This window comes from Schistocerca nitens, chromosome 2 (assembly GCF_023898315.1).
Source record: "Schistocerca nitens isolate TAMUIC-IGC-003100 chromosome 2, iqSchNite1.1, whole genome shotgun sequence".
NCBI lineage: Eukaryota > Metazoa > Arthropoda > Insecta > Orthoptera > Acrididae > Schistocerca > Schistocerca nitens.
In genome coordinates this window covers 254,499,710-254,519,478 of record NC_064615.1, presented here as the reverse complement: position 1 = coordinate 254,519,478, position 19,769 = coordinate 254,499,710, and the positions used below count along the sequence as shown (strand labels likewise).

Sequence of the window (19,769 nt, the reverse complement as noted above, 5' to 3'; positions counted from 1 at the left end):
TGGTAGACCATCATTGGTGACTGACGAACTCGTTCAGACAGTTGATGCAAAAGTTCGTGAAAATCGACGTTTCTCAATGTCGGAGTTGTCTACTGGTTTTCCACAGATTTCTAAGACTCTCTTGTACGAGATAGTGACAGCAAGATTGGGTTACCGTAAGTTCTGTGCACGATGGGTGCCCAAAATTCTTACCGACCACCACAAAACTCAAAGAATGGCCTCTGCATTAGACTTTCTGTCACGTTATGAGGACGAAGGAGAACCATTGTTAAACAGAATCGTGACCGGTGACGAAACCTGGATTAAGTACGTGAACCCTGAGACAAAAGAACAATCAAAGATGTGGGCACATTCAAATTCGCCTACCAAACCAAGAAAAGCCTCGCAAGATTTTTCTGCCAGAAAACTGATGGCAACGGTGTTTTGGGATGCCAAAGGGGTGTTGTTGGTTGAATTCATGGAACGTGGTACGACCATTAATCAAGACGTGTACTGTGAAACAATAAAAAAGTTACGACGGGCTATACAGAACAAACGCCGTGGTATGCTGACTTCCGGTATCGTTTTTTTGCACGATAACGCCCGTCCTCACTCTGCTCGCAGAACAACGGCCCTTCTTGAGTCCTTCAAGTGGGACGTTATCAACCATCCACCTTACAGCCCAGACCTGGCGCCAAGTGATTATCACCTCTTCATGCATTTGAAGAAATGGCTCGGGTCACAGCGGTTTGATGACGACGAAGAGCTCAAAGATGCGGTCACAGGCTGGCTCCAGGCACAAGCGGGTGATTTTTATGCAGAAGGAATTTCAAAGCTTGTGAAGAGATACGATAAGTGCCTCAATCGCTATGAAGACTATGTAGAAAAATAGTGCAAAGATGTAATTGTAAGATGTATATATTAAAATATTTTTATTTAACTTGGTGTATTTTTTTAAATCAACCGGAGGTTACTTTCTGAACGGCCCTCGTATTATGGTCAACATAGCTGCACGAACTACCCAAGTCAAATACCCTCCCCAACAGAAACTCCAATTCAAATCTCCCCTTATATTGTCACTATTACCAGGGCTCTCCGACATTGGAAAAGCAGCCCAGCATTGGACGAAATGGGAAGTGCTGTACTACATGTGTTCGTATAGATCTTGTCGGAGAGCCCTGGTAATAGTGACAATATAAGGGGAGATGTGAATTGGAGTTTGTATTGGGGAGGGTATTTGACTTGAGTAGTTCGTTCAGCTCTGTTGACCATAATGCAGTGGTGGTGGTGTAATGGTCAGCATATGAGACCCGGGTTCGAGTCCTGTCTGCAGCACAAATTTTAACTCACTTCGTCAGCTTCCAACGTTATTGTAGACAGATTAGAGACATAAATTTCTCAGCGTAAATTTAATTTGAGATCTATACGAGCACAAATTCACGTTTCGATCTAATCTAAGCCTTGGGCTATGCTTCAGATCGGAATGTCATCACACATTGGATCTTTGGCATCACCACCTCACAATCCAGCTCACAATCCATCTCTCATGTCACTGTAAAACAGTCTATCACCACAACCTGCATTCCAAAACCTAACACAGACGCAGAAGAAAAAGTGTCAGCGTTCTGTTGTCTATCTGTTTGCGAACTTATTATATCAGCAATGGTGGTTCACGTGAATACCTGATACCAACCAAACTCCACCTACAGTACTCGAAAGCTACCAGTCTTTTCTTTTAACGGGACGATTAGCACTTTGTAGGACTATGTTTCTCTTTTGGTATTTGGTTTTTGTTTACATTGATGAAGCGACAGGTTGGGGTGACGGCGGCAGGCGCTGTGCTGTGCCGGCAGGTGTCCTGGGTGCGCCGAGCCGTGGTGCGGCGCTGCTGGCGAGGACGTGGACGCGCCCTGGGGCGCGGTGCGGCACGCCGTGCTCGCCGTCCAGCTGCTCTGCATGTTCGCCGCCGTCTCGCTCGCCTGGGTCGTCTTCCGGCAGCGCAAGTGCAAGGTGGGTCCGCCAGCAGGCAGCAGCCGCAGCCGCTCTTACACTGTATGGTGGTACACAGCTGTGGGATCATCCTTCTACAATAAATGCAACCGGATGAAGATAAGTTTAATGTCGAGTTCTGTGAGATAGAGGAGGAGGAAAAGTGTGAAGCTGTGTTGGATGCCATTCGTAATTTTTCAGATTGGGAGGTCGTCATATGACACTTCAAAGAGATAGAGAATTAAGCGAGACAAACAATGGTATCTTTCGTTTATGCAAAACTCTAGAGTTACGTCGTTTTTCATTCACAAAGTCATGAATGCCAGTAACGCCACATAAAGCCTCTACGATGCACTCGACGACTTGTCCATCACGTAATAAAGTTGTTGTTTTTCTCTTCACCTATTCCTCACGTACTTTATCCAACACATGTACGAGAATTCGACCATAAATGTAATCATTCCGCTTCCTCAGGTGTGTATGGACTCCCATCTTCAACAGATACAAAATTACGGTCACATGTCTCCAAATAAAGAAATCTAATGGATTTTATTTAAGTCACGGCTGCAAAATATTAACGGGAATTCTTTACAGACGAATGGAAAAACTAGTAGAAGCTGACCTCGGGGGAGATCAGTTTGGATTCCGTAGAATTATTGTAACATGTGAGGCAATACTGACCCTACGACTTATTTTGGAAGCTAGATTAAGAAAGGGCAAACCTACGTTTCTAGAATTTGTAGACTTAGAGAAAGCTTTCGACAATGTTGACTGGAATACTCTCTTTCAAATTCTGAAGGTGGCAGGGGTAAAATACAGGGAGTGAAAGGCTATATACAATTTGTACAGAAACCAGATGGCAGTTGTAAGAGTCGAGGGACATGAAAGGGAAGCAGTGGTTAGAAGGGAGTGAGACAGGGTTGCAGCCTCTCCCCGATGTTATTAAATCTGTATATTGAGCAAGCAGTAAAGCAAACAAAAGAAAAATTCGGAGTAGGTAAAGAAATCCATGGAGAAGAAATAAAAACCTTAAGGTTCGCCGATGACATTGTAATTCTGTCAGAGACAGCAAAGGACTTGGAAGAACAGTTGAACGGAATGGACAGTGTCTTGAAAGGAGGATATAAGATGAACATCAACAAAAACAAAACGAGGATAATGGAATGTAGTCGAATTAAGTCTGGTGATGCTGAGGGAATTAGATTAGGAAATGAGACACTTAAAGTAGTAAAGGAGTTTTGCTATTTGGGGAGCAAAATAACTGATGATGGTCGAAGCAGAGAGGATATAAAATGTAGACTGGCAATGGCAAGGAAAGCGTTTCTGAAGAAGAAAAATTTGTTAACATCGAGTATAGATTTAAATGTCAGGAAGTCGTTTCTGAAAGTATTTGTATGGAGCGTAGCCATTTATGGAAGTGAAACATGGACGATAAATAGTTTGGAAAAGAAGAGAATAGAAGCTTTCGAAATGTGGCGCTACAGAAAAATGCTGAAGGTTAGATGGGTAGATCACATAACTAATGAGGAGGTATTGAACAGAATTGGGGAGAAGAGAGATTTGTGGCACAACTTGACTAGAAGAAGGGATCGTTTGGTATTACATGTTCTATGGCATCAAGGGATTACCAATTTAGTATTGGAGGGGAGTGTGGAGGGTAAAAATCGTAGAGAGAGAACAAGAGATGAATACACTAAGCAGATTCAGGAGGATGTAGGCTGCAGTACGTACTGGGAGACGAAGCAGCTTGCTCAGGATAGAGTAACATGGAGAGCTGCATCAAACCGGTCTCAGGACTGGACCACAACAAAAACAACATTTAATTCCGTAGTACGGGGCAGCCATTCCAATGGACCTCTACGATCCATCCATCTCTGGAGATCCTGGAAGTCCAGATATGATCCACCGGCTTGCCAGTAACGAGGTGGGGCACCATCGTGCTGAAAGAAATTGGAAATGTCCCGTCTCGAGACAACAGCGACGGCGGTACATCTTTGTCCGACAACTGCAGATAACGGGATGAAGTAGCGCCCAACAATACGATAACTCCATATTCCATATGAGACCACCACTTTCGATGCGCCATCTACCTTCGATAGATCCAGCCAGAGAGGGTTGACATCTGATAAATTTCTATGATTGTGTAAGCGTAGGCTTCCGCGGCCATTGTCACAGTCAATAAAATTTTTATGGATTTGTGACCGCATTGTCAATATGTAAAACTACCGACGTTTCGACCACTGTTGCGAGTGACCTTCTTCAGGGTGTTTTCGTTTAATGCAAAAGTGACCGAAACGTCAAGTCGATAGTTTTACATATTGACAGTGCGGTCAAAAGCCCATAAAAAATTTATTCTTCTGTGATTCTGTTAACGTACCACTTCGTCCGACCACAAATCAGCCTCATCTGTAAAAAGTAAATCGTAAGGGCATCAATGGCGTTCGTACAGCTTGCGGGTCAGTCATTCTACAGATTCAAACCGATGATTTAGATCGTCCTCTTTCTTGATGCCCGGACGATCTCAGTGCGTTGTTCTTACGATAACAGCTTTTACATCCTGCAAGGAAGAAACCTGTCATAACTTGGCAATGAGTAAAGTTATGGTAGAATGAAAGCCAGCACTGTCTTTCTCGTATAGTTATAATAAGAATGAATTTTTCGTTCTGCAGAGGAGTGTGCGCTGATATGAAACTTCCTGACAGACCAAAACTTGATATTGATCATGTTATGCACAACAGCTGACACTAACATTAATGCGGCACACACGTTTAACTTTAAATGCGAACATTTTAGGTTTGCTCTACCACGGCTGTTATTGATATCGAATGAAACAGCAAGTCTACTGTTACCAGTCACTGATTTATTTATATCTACAACGCGTTTCGAAGGTTTAAACCTCCATCATCAGGTGGATTTACATGTGTTACTATGACATATGTGTGTGTTGTGTTACGACTTGCGGGTAACATTTGGCACTGTCTCCAGTGGTCACAGGCTTCTTTCTCTATCGTAACACGTCACATGTGAACTATCAAATTTTTCAAACATATATGGTGTCAGGAAACTACAGACTAGTACTTGAGAAAATCTATCACCTGATGTGTTGCATTATCCATTTTCTTCGTGTGTTTGTAAACAGTGATTAATAATCAAAGTTTATAATAAACTACAACATAAAACTCCTGGTGCTTTCTGTAGTTTTAATTGTAGTGGAACGGAACATCACCAACATGTTTCATATTTTATGAAGAAAGAACCACAGCTGCAAAATATCACTCCCACCATTCGATCCTACGCGAAAATTAGGGCCACAGTGCTGATAGTACACAGTTATCACATTCTGAAAGTACAGTTTTTAAACTTTCACATGCACCGTTTGTTTACAACTCGTTCCGCACCTCTGCAACCGCCTAATGCCCGAGCGCGAAGTACAGGGCGGCTATAATAAACAACCGCTGCTTGAGTCAGTATTTTTTATATATGAAAAACTATTTACCGTATGGGTACTTATTTATTTACTTATTTATTTATTGCAAACTTAATATATTTTCGAGTATAAATAAGTCTCTTCCAAGTGTTGAAACTGATGACATGCGGATTTGGAACATTTTATGAAGTGATGAAACACACTTTAGGCTCACTGAGGCAGTCAACAGTCACAGTTGTCGCATTTGGGATCGTCAACGCTAGCGAACGTTCATGAGGTTAGCTTGGCTTCACGGCGCAGTTCATGATTGGTCCACCTCTCTTTGGGGAACTGGGCAGCAAGGACCAAGGACATCCAAAGTGAACTGCATATGTTGCTGTGATCTGTTTTGTCAATTGTGATAGCCACTCTGCGGTAGTGAGATGCTTTGGACTCAACCGTTTTGATGCACGTTTGAGCTCCACCTCAAATTCTCGTGAGGTCACTTGGTTACTCCGTAACATATTTAGAGGAAACCGAATCATCCGCCGATCGTTCAAAACTGCGTGACCACCGAGATCACTAGATCTGAAACCGTGTGATTTCTTTTTGTGGAGTTCCCTGAAGGACGTGGCTTATGATCGGGATACCAACATACGTTGAAGGTTGAAGATGGCATAGCGAAGAAGGTAGCCAGCATCCCACCTGAACCTCAGGTGTTTCAGACAGCGGTAGGACAATATCTAGTGCCGTTGAAGGCGCATGAAGATGCAGATGGTCATCACAGTGAAGATTCGTTTGTAACCTAGATTGTAGACATGGTACACAATTAACCTCTTATGTGCCCTTACAAATGTGTCCACAAAGTTTCATTGTCCTACGATCACTCATTTCTCATGGGGACATTCTCAAGTAGCGAAAGTTTAATTATAACCGCCCTGTATTTTACAGTGGTATGACAACTAGAGCCCTCTAATTCGCGGGATGTTGAAGACGAAGGAAGGGAAAGTGGATGCATCTGTCTAACGTGTTTCGGAATTTTTTTCGAGAATACATGGTATTCCATGCGAAGAATAATAAGTAACATCAGCGCATAGTATGTCGACCTCACAGACATTTACGTTCAATATTATTTTAATCATATGCTGGAACTGATATTCTGCAAACACACCTCAAAATCAAAATGAATAATCAAAAACAACTGCAGAATTATTATAAAATTAATTCAATAAATTTCGATGTACAATTCAACCACGTGAATCTCGTTGAAGAATGGCGCATCTCCTTCACATGTGCTTCGCTTTAGCAGTACAATCTTTAAAATCCGAATAAAATAACTCACAACAGCGATGTTAATAACTAAACAGCGCCACACGCTTAATGATGACACACTCATTCGTATCATTCATTTACGCTCCATTTGTGAATCTCAACATTAAAATATTCAAATCAAAGAAAACTGTGGCGACAGCTACAGCTTATAAACTCCCCAATTTGACAGAATGGAAAAGCTTATTGAAAAAATCGAAATAGTATTTCACAAACGTCTTACTCACACCACTGTAAAGCACTGGTGCTCGAGCATTAAGCAGCTGCAGTGGAGCGAGTGACAACTGGTGTGCGTTCAGGGAGTCATAACAGCCTTCTATCAGAATTGTACCCCCCATTTCCGCTAGAGGTCGATTACTGGGGCTGATACGTTACAAGTCTTCCTTAATATGTGAGGTCAAGTATTCGACGTAAGAGTTTATTTATTGCATAGCAATTGTTTAGGTTCTGTCTCCTCTGTAACTCATATTTTTAGAACTTCAACTGCTCCCAATAGTTTTATGGCAATCTTTCTTCATAACACCAAGGGGAATTAGCAAGATGGCGGTTTGGTTTTATGTAACTGGGAAACACAGCATTCTTCATATGTCAGCGTAGCTCCCCCGTATCACTGGCTACTGTATGTGGTCGAATGGACTTTCTTTGGAGTCCCATTGCTTCGTCCCCATCTATACAGGACTCCCTGAAAATATTTCGCACAGAAGGAAATATTGAGTTTATACAGAATATCTGTTGGACTACGGCATAATAGCTGAGAAAATTTTACTCATAGTAATGACCATGTTTGTAGTTAGCGTTTCCTACATTACAGTACATTATTCGTAACATATTTACATTTGCTGGCGTTGTTTATTTTGTTAAACAATATTTTCAAATGTGACACAGAAACTGCAGGCGTCACAAGTATCAGCACTGTTGGATACATAGCTGCCTAGCTCTCATAGAAGCTGAGATACAGATAAAAAACAGGCATGTTGTCTACAAACAGTATCGGCCTGTCAAATCAACCTAGTTTGCAGTGCAGCCTACATGTCACGGACAAGAAACGGTTTTCTGGGCCCCAACTTGTACACTGCCCTGTTTGACAGGTATGTTGTGTTGTAGTAGCATCGGCCTGCTTTATCGATCCACTTTGCGCAAAAGCCAGCACTTCAGGGGCAAATAAATGATTTTCAAGCCCCTGATACGTAACCTGTCCTTGTGTGACAGGCGTGTTGTGGGAGTAGTATCGGCCTGCTTCATTAAACAGTATTGCAGGGGTTACACATCCCATTGAGCATGGCTTTGAACAGGCAGAGAGAAAACGAGGGGTGGATATACAAACAAGGTGGAGGAGGAAATGGAGAGAGAGAAAGAGAAGGTGGGGAAGATGAATGAGGTAGGTGAAAGTTGCAGACAGGTAGTGGGCAGGTGGAAACAAAAGAGGGGAAGGTGGAGATGGAAAGAGAGAGTATGATGAGGATATGAACAGAGGTAGGAGGAGGAAGACATGGTCAGAGAGAGGAGGTGGAGGAAATGGACAAAGAGAGGGGGAGGAGGAGATAGGGTGGGGAGGAGGAAAGAGAGAGATGTGGAAGAATGAGGTGGACAGAAAGAGGGAGGAAGAGGCGGACAATGAGAAGTAGGGAAGGAGGAGTGTTCAACACATATGTCAAACGCGCACGCAGGTGAAGGTGTGGAGAAAAGGCTAGTAAATTAATAAATGCGCGAATAGAAAAATTGAGAAGCTCTTGACTTGAGTTTGCCAACAGAAACTTCGCCTGTCCTCAGAGGATGAAATACTGTGATAATTAAATGACACAATCTTAATAAAGTCCAAAGTTACACAACAGTATAGTGGTGACTGAAGTTTCTTAGTAATCAAGGTCATCATCAGTCGTGATTCTTTACTGTAATGGAAGTAGATAAAAATTAACGAGCTTTTCAACAGTGTTACTGTCTGATAGTCTGTTTCTTAAGCGTTCCTGCAATGTGAATGCAAGGAATATAAAGTGATTCCGTGATGATGTTACAAACTTTCAGACACGATGAAGAAAGGTAAATGTTTCACTGTGACGCAACGATCATGGTCCAGAAACCACCGAGTCGAAAGATACACCACCAGGGTCTCCTACCTCAAATTGACACATTTACTCTTCTCCAGCATCCCTGAAAAATTGTAGTATAATCACGGAATCACCCTGTAGAAGTGAGTTTTGTAGATCTCGTTGACATCTGCTTTATTGGAGAAACGTACCAGTATTCGTCTGATTTGACTTACCAAAACCACACGACATCTCCTGAATCCTAGGCCAGCATCGTGTTCCTACATCGCCTCAATATACTGCGCAACTGAATTGAACGATCACTTCTTCGAAATCCCGTAATTGCCTCCCGTTTTGACGCATAAGTTTGAAGTTTGGCCTATAGCTGTATACAAACTTCCTCTGTAATGGTACACAACCATGGCGCTCTGCTACGTCACCCTTGGCCTTGGTGACGCTTCAAACAGCAAATTGTCGATAAATGCGAAAAAACGCAAAGCTCGGAGGCACATGTGAGTTGTAAGGTGAGCTGATGATGTTGCATGGGGCAGAGCGTGCACCATTCATCAATCCTCTGCAGATCGTTCTGCAAATTGATACTGTCTTTTGTGTAGCCTTCTATATTGAAGTGGCACACTCTCGCCATCTTCGTGGAGTAATTCCGCTTCTGAATCGTTTGCCTTCTTGTGGGCCGGGAGGCATTTGAGCGTCCGGTCGCCGGAATTGTGTAGACTCAGGACACGAAAAACATGGTATGGCGACGCTTGAGAAAAATGAGCTTCTAGGAAACCTCGAGAACAATGTGGAATCGGTTCCACACGCAATAGGCTTTAAACTGGGAGAGATGACAATTTACAATGTCTACAAACCACCTACGCAGCAATGGCCTATAGGAATCTTACCGCAGGCTAATCATCCAGCAATCTATGCCGGCGACTTTAATTCCCAGCACACCAGATGGGGATATCAGAGATCCACTCCGGAAGGCGTTGGACTAAGTGACTGGGCTGACAACCGGGACCTACACCTCCTGTTTGATCCCAAGGACAGAGCGTCCTTCAATTCAAAAGTATGGGGCACAAAGACGACACCTGACCTGACCTTTGTCACACGCGGCGCAATGGGCGTACCAATGCAAGCTACAAGAAGAGTCCTCGAAGCTTTCCCACGGAACCAACACCTCCCGATTATTATGGAGATCGGCCTTTCCATCCCGATCATAAAGAGCCCCCCGATTCCACGGTGGAATCTGAGAAAAGCAGACTGGGGGAAATATAAATCTTTTATCGACAAGACAATAAATCGAATACCACCAAGTCCAGAGAACTACCAAAGGTTTGTAAACCTGATATATAAAGGGGCCCGGAGGGAATACTTTCCTTGCTGGTCAGAGGAGTGCGAGTCATTGTTAGAGCAGTATGAGAGGAGTGGGGAGGACGAGACTGCAGAACGACTGATCAACAGTATGAACGAGGAACGTAGGAACAGGTGGAAGATGGCAATGGAGAACCTGGACTTTACCCATTCTAGCAGGAAGAACTGGGGTCTACTACGGAAACTGGGTGGTGCCACAACACCACGAAGATCGGCCGCGGGTGTGGGCCCATCCGAAATAGCGACTGCCATGAAACAGACATCCAAAATACGCCTGAAGACTGAGGAGAGGAAAAGGATCTCCAGGAACCTAACCAAGGAATTAGCCAATAATCCAACTAATCTAGATATTGTCAAAGCAGTAGACGTCGAGGAGATTACCCAGGCCCTAACACTAATGTAAACAGGGAAAGCAGCCGGACCCTACGAAATCCTCCCAGAATTTCTGAGGGAGCTGGGACCCATTGGGAGGAAATGGATGGCCAAGCTCTTCACGGAATGCATTAAATCAGGTGCACTCCCGAAGTTATGGAAAGAAGCTAAGGCAATAGCGGTACTGAAACCAGGGAAGGATGGAGATAATCCAAAGAACTATAGACCGATCTCACTGCTTTGTAACTCTTACAAACTATTTGAGAGAATATTACTGGCCAGACCAGCACCATCCATTGAAGCGAACCTCCCGGACTATCAAGCAGGGTCCCGTGTGGGAAGGAACTGCTGTGAACAAGTTTTGTCCCTTACAACATATACAGAGAAAGGCTATCAGAACAAGCTGAAAACGGGCCTGGTATTAATAGATCTTACATCAGCCTATGACACTGTCTGGACCGAAGGACTACTGCTCAAGCTTACTCGAATTATCAAATGCAATCAGACGTACACATTACTAAAAAATATGCTCACAGGCAGGAAGATCAAGGTCTATCTCCATGGAAAGAGCAGCAAAAGCATGGTCATAAAAAATGGCCTGCCGCAGGGGTCAGCCCTGGCGCCGACCCTTTTTAATTTATACATATCTGATATGCCGAGCACCAGGTCGCGTAAATTTGCGTATGCGGATGATCTGGCCATCGCATACCAAAGCAAAAATTTCGAAGATCTGAAAAAACATTGAATGCGGACCTTGAAGCGCTGAACACCTACTACCTTAAGTGGCATTTGCATCCCAACCCCAATAAAACGACCAGTACCATAATGCACCTTAATAACAGAGCTTCAAGCAGGAAACTACAGCTTTCCCTGAATGACCGGCATATCAGACATGAAGATAAGCCCAAATATCTAGGAGTAAAATTAGACCGACACCAAATAGAAATTAAAATCTCGAAATGCCATTATGTCTAAACTGGCCGGAACATCATGGGGGTGCGGAGCTAATACACTAAGGACGTCAGCATTAGCCCTCGTGTACAGCGTGGCTGAATATTGTTCACCAGCCTGGGCGAAAAGTGCGCATGTAAATAAAGTAGACACCCAATTGAAAGAGACGATGAGAATTATCTCAGGCACACTTAGGGCTACCCCATGTGACTGGCTCCCAGTCCTTGCCAACATAGAACCCCCTGATATAAGGCGCTCCATGGCGACCTCAAGAATATACAGGAAGATCGTACACAATCCAGAACTCCCTATACACCAAGACTTATCACGCATCAACAGGCTAAAATCTAGGTCCCCCTTTTGGAAGATTGGCAGGGAATTACAGGACTTCGACCCAAAGCTAGCCTGGGAGGAATCATGGCGCAAAGTGACACTCAAGAACCAAAAGCTTATCGATGACCCCAGCAAGGTGATAAATGGTTTTGATGTCCCTCGGAAGCTCTGGGTTGCCTTAAATCGCCTTAGAACAAGCGTGGGAAGATGCAAACATCTAATGAATAAGTGGGGACTTGCGGAGAATCCCGTGTGTGAATGTGGTGAAATGCAGACAATGGACCACCTACTGGTGTGTGAAGTGGTAGGATATAGTGGCGAACTGAAGGACATACATTACTTGCCTGACGTAGCCATAGATTGGCTCAAAACTAAAAGTAGCATTGTGTAGTGTTGTAATTTCCTGGTGGATTGTAATGACACTGTAATATTTGCCTTGTACATGCCGAACGAATAAATAAAAATAAATAAATACTGTCTTTTGGCGTTGCTGCTTTCTTGTGGACAACTGTATCATCTGTGAACAGTGTTAAGGCATTACCAAGGCTTTCTAGTAGGAATTAAGAGTTTTACTGAGTTAAGCATTTTGACTATAGCTGCAATTCATACTTTCGTTTCATAAACGAAATTTGTTGTAAATACCCCAGTACAGTTCAGAAGGAACAATGATGTACATAATGAGAATCAAAAACAACGTTCATTATTCCACATAACGGTTGTCATTAGCACAAAAAGGGGTGTACGATGCAGGCACCAAAATTTATGATCACTTGCCCAGTGACAGAAAACGTCTGATTGACAACAAAGTTTATTTTGAAAAAAACGTGAAAAAGGTTTCTCTCTATCAATTTCTTCCATCCTTTAGAAGGATTTCCATATGGAAGGTGGAGGGTAGAAATCACTAATTCATACCCCTATTTAAAAAAGGAAATCATATAAGTACATTAAATGTTTAAATGTATTCACAACTACGAATATGGACACCTACCAGCTGTAGAAGGGCATGACGACAATGAAAATTTGTGCGGACCAGGACTCGAACGCGGATCTCTCCCTTATCAGAACTGTCGCTTTATCTTATGGCTATCCGTACACGGTTTGCGGCCAGACCCAAGCTTCCATATGTCGTCAAACATGTGTCGACAACCTGTACTTGTAAATCCATTATGTATATTGTATATTACCGTACAGGCGAGACATTTTACTTGCACGTTGCTTGCCCGGTTTCGGCGCATGAATTCGGTATCACAGTGCCTGCGTCATTCCGAATACGATGCATGCATACCCAAAGAAGCTTTGTCAGGCACGTACTATCGTATATATTGTAACTATACACAGGGTATGTGAAAAAAAACGTAAATTAGTTACAACCTTTATTCAACATGTAAACGTCACTACAGATATTCGAATTTGGATTCTGACATGTTCGATATGCCTGCTACCATTGGCGATGACGTGGCGCAGACGAATGGCGAAATTCTGCATGACCCGCTGAAGTGTCGAACATCGACGCTGTCAGTGACCTCCTGAATAGCTGTTTTCAGCTCAGCAATGGTTTTGGGGTTATTTCTGTACACCTTGTCTTTAATACTGCCCAACAAATATGCTCAGATCCGGACCAATCCAGGCCCATGCCAGTGGCCTCTGGATACCCCAGAGCCAGAATGAGGTCCCCAAAGTGCTCCTCCGTTACATCAAACACTATCCTGTTTCGATGGGTTCTAGCTCCGTATTGCATAAACCACATCTTGTCGAAGTCAGGATCACTTTGGACAATGGGGATGATATCGTCTTCCAAAACCTTCACGTACCGTTCGGTAGTCACTGAGCCATCAACGAATATCGTACCAGTTATTCAGTGACTAGACACTGCACACCACACAATCACCCATTGGGGGCGAAGAGACATCTCGATCGCGAAATGCGGATTCTTAGTACCCAAATGCGCCAATTTTGCTTACTGACGAACCCATCCAAATGAAAGTGGGCTTCATCGCTAAGCGCCCGCATCTCGTGGTCGTGCGGTAGCGTTCTCGCTTCCCACGCCCGGGTTCCCGGGTTCGATTCCCGGCGGGGTCAGGGATTTTCTCTGCCTCGTGATGGCTGGGTGTTGTGTGCTGTCCTTAGGTTAGTTAGGTTTAAGTAGTTCTAAGTTCTAGGGGACTGATGACCATAGATGTTAAGTCCCATAGTGCTCAGAGCCATTTTTCATCGCTAAGCCAAACAACACGTGACCATACTAATTTCTATCATGCCGCGCGGCCAACCGTGTAGTTTGAACGGCCTAGCACAAACCGTTCAGAATCTATAACGATTTTGTTTCATATAGTTCAATAACTGCCACACTCTAACACTCTAAGTGGTCAGTTCGTAGCCATACTTATACAGGTTAGTGGGAAATAGTCTGTAAAGCTTGTAAGGATGTTGGAGGGGAGGTCGTGCTGAGAAATAACTGTTTAGATAAAAAAATAGATATATTGCGATGTCTGCCAGTTATTTAGTACTGGAGTTAGCCTGTCAAGTCGTCGCGCGCGCAAATTCCGGCAGCCTCCCAGAGCCCGTAATGTCAGACAAATTTTTTGTTCCGTTTCCTCAGACGGAACAAAAACAGATTTTACTCACATAGCTTAAATTTATAAATTCCCAAAAGGGCACATTTTACCTGGTAATGAGCATTTGAATAAATGATACTTCTCGGACCCACAGAAGTGTGCGCACTTCCGCATTTTAGCGAGCGCAATTTCTTGACTGATTACTTCAATACTAAATAATTCATAATAAGGCGCAGTGTATCAGTTCTTTTTCTTAACAGTTATTTCCCAGCTCAACGTGCCCTGCAATACTTCTATGAGCTTTTCAGAGTGTTTCTGACTATCCTGTCCGTAGGATTGCTATAACGTTGTCACACAATCGTAGAAAACTCTTCCGATCCCCAACTCGAGTACGACCTTACTGCAAACTTGAAATTAGTGTCAAACGAAAAAACTACAAAGAACGAAACTTGTCGAGCGTGAAGGGGGAAACCATATGGCGCTATGGTTCACCCTCTAGATGGCGCTGTCATAGGTCAAATGGATATCAACTGCGTTTTTTTAAAAATAGGAACCCCCATTTTTATTACATATTCGTGTAGTACGTAAAGAAATATGAATGTTTTAGTTGGACCACTTTTTTCGCTTTGTGATAGATGGCGCTGTAATATTCACAAACATATGGCTCACAATTTTAGACGAACACTTGGTAACAGGTAGGTTTTTTAAATTAAAATACAGAACGTAGGTACATTTGAACATTTCATTTCGGTTGTTCCAATGTGATACATGTACCTTTGTGAACTTCTCATTTTTGAGTACACATGCTGTTAGAGCGTGATTACCTGTAAATACCACATTAATGCAATAAATGCTCAAAATGATGTCCGTCAACTTCAGTGCATTTGGCAATACCTGTAACAACATTCCTCTCAACACCGATTCCCGATTCTCGCGCAATTTGTCTGCTACTGATGTGAGGATTAGCCGCGACAGCAGCTAAAACACCTACTTAGGCATCATCATTTGTTGTAGGTGGTGGTTGACGTTTCGCATGTGTCTGAACACCTCCTGTTTCCATAAATAACGTAACTATCCGGCGAATGGTCCGGACACTTTGATGATGTCGTCCAGGATACCGAGCAGCTTACATAGAACCGGCCCGTTGGGCATTTTGATCACAATAGCCATACATCAACACGATATGGACCTTTTCCGCAATTGGTAAATGGTCCATTTAACACGGGTAATGTATCACGAAGAAAATATCGTGTGCACTGGCGGAATGTTCCGTGATACCACGTACTTATACGTTTGTGACTATTACAGCGCCATCTATCACGAAGCGAAAAAAGTGGTCCAACTAAAACATCCATATTTCTTTACGTACTACACGAATATGTAATAAAAATGGGGATTCCTATTTTAAAAAACGCAGTTGATACCAGTTTGACCTATGGCAGCGCCACCTAGCGGGCCAATCATAGCGCCTTCTGGTTTCCCCCTTCAAGCTAAACGAGTTTCGTTCTTTGTAGTTTTCTCGTTTGACGCTTATTTCGTGAGATATTTAGCCCGGTCACTATCAATGGACCACCCTGTGTGTAAAGCCAGATATTCCATGAGAAAATTATGGTTCACTATAGAGAACTGGGAGTAATTAAGAAAGTAAACATTTAGAGAGAGAAAGAGAGAGAGAGAGAGAGAGGGAGAGGAGAGATATAACAATGTTTTATGTAAACTTGAGGCGTATTGTGTTAATTGGTAGTTTACCTCCCAGTGAAAGAACGTAGAGTTCCATGTAGTGTGTCCACGACAGCTAGGTAATGTGTCCCCCGTCCTCCACCCCAAGCCTAACGTCCATCAGTCCCCAAAGTTCGTGGAAATCTAATTTAAAGTCTCAGCAGACTTATTTCCCCTCGACAATTAATATAAAGCACCCTCCCTAAGAGGCCATTAATTTCTGCTCCGTACTGACTAGAACTTTCAGTAACTTCTTGCCATACACTGACTTAGGTGATTATCCGAATAATTATTCCATGCAGGCGTTCAGCTGTAACGCTACGTTTATGGAACCCTCAGAAATACGTGCTATGTATTCACTTGGTGCTCGTATAAATGGTTCATTACAAACTCCAACGAGACGACTCTTAATACGAAAAGGAGAGAAGCGTAATTGTTACAGTGAGCACTGAATACAAAGTTAGCGTCACCTAGTATTCAAAACATAAGTCTTACAAAGGATATAATTGGTATTTGTGCAGATATTTCTGTTAATGACTGAGGACACTGTACTGAACAACATTACATCAGGCTATCTACGTCATTTTCAGATAATTGTAGCCATTACAAATGGTATGTTTTTATACTGAATATCAAGCCGAAGTACATATGGCAAGAGCACGCCATTAATGTTTATGTTCCCCTGGGCTGCAGGTCAGAAGTGTTGACCTGTGGACGTAAAACTGTCAATCCATATTGATAGGCGTCGTGTAAGGATAGCGGATTTGATTAGTAATCAAAGCATCCTCGGACCCGAGTTCGAATCCCGTCACGGCTTACATTTTAATAAGAATCATCAACAATGGCGGGCGAAGACTTCCGGCGTAAGAAGATATCCTAATACCAACGGCCTTGTCAAAGAGGGCGGAGGAGCGGACTGAGTTTCAGGGCATTCCCTTGCCCTTGCAGTGGGCCTAAAGGCAATTATCAACGATCAACGCCGCGAGAATACAGAAGGAAACGGAAATCACTGCACTGAAGACACATAATGAGTATCCACAGGACATTTTCCCGTAAGTGAAAAAATGTGTTGATGATCTCTCCATTAGCAAAAGATTCCTGACTAGTTCCCATTCGAATCTCCGGGACGAGACTGCCAAGTGGAAGTAAACTATGAAAAAGAGAGTGGATAACAAACGAAAAGTTAACGTTCGACGGTTCGGGGCGTCGAATGTAAGAATCTTGAACGTGGTAGGGAAGATAGAAAATATGTAAATGGAAATGCTGAGGCTCAATCTAAATATAGAGGGGGTTGGTGAAATTAAACGGAGGAAAGACAAGGATTTCTGGTCAGACAAGAATAGGATAATATCAGCTGCAGCAGCAAAAGGTATAACGGTAGAAGAATTCATTATGAATAGGAAAGTAGGGCAGAGAGTGATTTACTGTAAACAGTCCAGTGGCAGGGTTGCTCACATCAGAATCGAGAGCAAACCGACAACGAGAGTTCAGCTATACGTGCCGAAATTGCTACCAGAAGAGGAAGAGACAGAGAAAGTATACGAGTATACTGAACGGATAATTCAGTACGTAAAGGGAGATGGGGGATTGGAATGCGGATGTATGGGAAGGAGTAGAAGAAAGGGTTACGGCAGAATATTGGCTTGGTACTAGGAATGAGCGAGGAGAAACATTAATTGAGTTCTACAATAAATTTCAGCTATCAATAGCGAATACTCTGTTCAAGAATCGCAAAAGGAGGAGGTAAACTTGGAAACTACCGGGAGATACGGAAAGATTTCAGTTAGATTACATCATGATCAGGCAGCTATTCCGTAATCAGACACTTGATCGTAAGGTGTACCCAGGTGTAGATGATCACAATGTAGTAGTGATGAAGAGTAGGCTGTAGTTTAAGAGACTAGTTAGGAAGAATCAATGCGTAAAGAAGTGGGATACAGAAGTAATAAGGAATGTAGAGATACTCTCGGAGTTCTAAGGCTACAAATTCTGCAGTAAGGAACAGCACAGTAGGCAATTCGGCTGAAGTGAAATGGACGTCTCTAAAAAGAACAATCACAAAAGTTGGAAAGAAAACCGTCGTTACAAACAAGGTAACCGCGAAGAAACCATGGTAACAGAAGAAATACTTCAGTTGATCGATGAAAGGAAGAAGTAAAAAAATGTTCAGGAAAATTCAGGAATGCAGAAATACAAGTCTCTTAGGAACCAAACAAATAGGAAGTGCCTGGAAGCTAAGCCAAAATGGCTGCTTGAAAAATACGATGAAAACTAGAAAGAAGTTATTGTCGGAAGGACTGAATCAGCAAATAGAAAAGTCAAGACAACCTTAGGTGTAATTAAAAGCAAGGGCGGTAACATTTAAAGTGCAACGGGAATTCCATTGTTAAATGTAGAGGAGAGAGGGGATACGTGGAGAGTACATTGAAGGCCTCTATGAGGGTAAGATTTGTCTGATGACCTGATAAAAAAAAATTAAAAAAAAAGACTGTTCACGTTGGTGTGTAGAGTGTATGAGACTGGCGATGTACCAACAGACATTCGGAGAAACATCATCCGCACAGTTCCAAAGACTGCAAGAGCTGACACGTGTGAGCACTATCGCATAGTTAGCTTAAGAGTTCATGCATCCAAGTTACTGACAAGAATAATATACAGAAGAATGCAAAACAAAACTGACGATGTAATAGATGACGATAAGTTTGGACTTAGGAAAGGTAATGTCATCAGACAGAGTTCTGATGTTGCGGCTGATAATGGAAGAAAGACTAAAGAAAAATCAAGACGCGTTCATAGGATTTGTCAAACTGAAAAATCCATCTACAATATTAAATGGTGCAAGATTACGAAATTCTGAGAAAAATAGGGGTAAGGTATAGCGAAAGATGGGTAATGCACAATATGTACAAGAGCCGTGAGCGAACAGTAGGAGCGGAAGTCCAAGAAGGAAATGCTCGGATTAAAAAGGGTGTAAGACAGGGATGTAGTCTTTCGACCCTATTGTACTGCACATCGAAGAAGCAATGGCGGATAAAAAAGAAAAGTGCAAGAGTGGAATTAAAATTCAAGGTGAGAGGATATCAATAATAAGATTTGCTGATGACATTGCTGTCCTCAGCGACAAAGAAGAAGAATAACAGGATGTGGTGAATGGCATGAACAGTGTAATGGGTACAGAATATGGATTGAAAGCAAATAGAAGAAAGACGAAAGTAATGAGAAGTATCAGAAATGAAAACAGCCAGAAACCTAACATCATAACTGGGGACCACGAAGTAGATGAAGTTAAGTAATTCTGCTATGTAGGCAGCAAAATAACGCATGACAGATGGAGCAGTGAGGATATAAAAAAGCAGACTAACACTGGCAAAAAGGGCATTCCTGCCGTAGAGAAATCTACTAATATCAAACATATGAGGGTCACTCCAAAAGAAATGCACACTATATTTGTAAAAATACGGTTTTCATTCTGCATGTGTGTAAGTTTTACAGTGCGTAGATACATCCTTCTCGCTTGTTTTCAAACTTAGTTCAACCTGTTCCAGTGAGTGGCGCCGTCACAGCATGTCTTCAAGATGGCCGCAGCACTTGACATTCGTCAGAAGCAACGTGCTGTCATAGAATTTCTGTGTTGTGAAAACGAGACAGTGGAAAACATCCACAAGAGGTTTAAAAAGGTGTATGAAGATGTTGCTGTCGATCGCAGTACAGTTAGTCGGTGGGCAAGCAGGTTACGTGATG

At 42.8% G+C, this 19,769-nt stretch overlaps 1 protein-coding gene across 1 annotated transcript in view; it reads left to right on the top strand.

Annotated features, from left to right (window-relative positions):
- Positions 1 to 19,769, top strand: part of LOC126234961 (probable G-protein coupled receptor 158) — a 375,069-nt gene that overhangs the window by 105,861 nt on the left and 249,439 nt on the right. Inside the window, exon 4 of the mRNA XM_049943700.1 lies at positions 1,833 to 1,989. Within this exon, the coding sequence (XP_049799657.1) occupies positions 1,833 to 1,989 (157 nt within the window). The remainder of the gene's footprint in view (positions 1 to 1,832; positions 1,990 to 19,769) is intronic.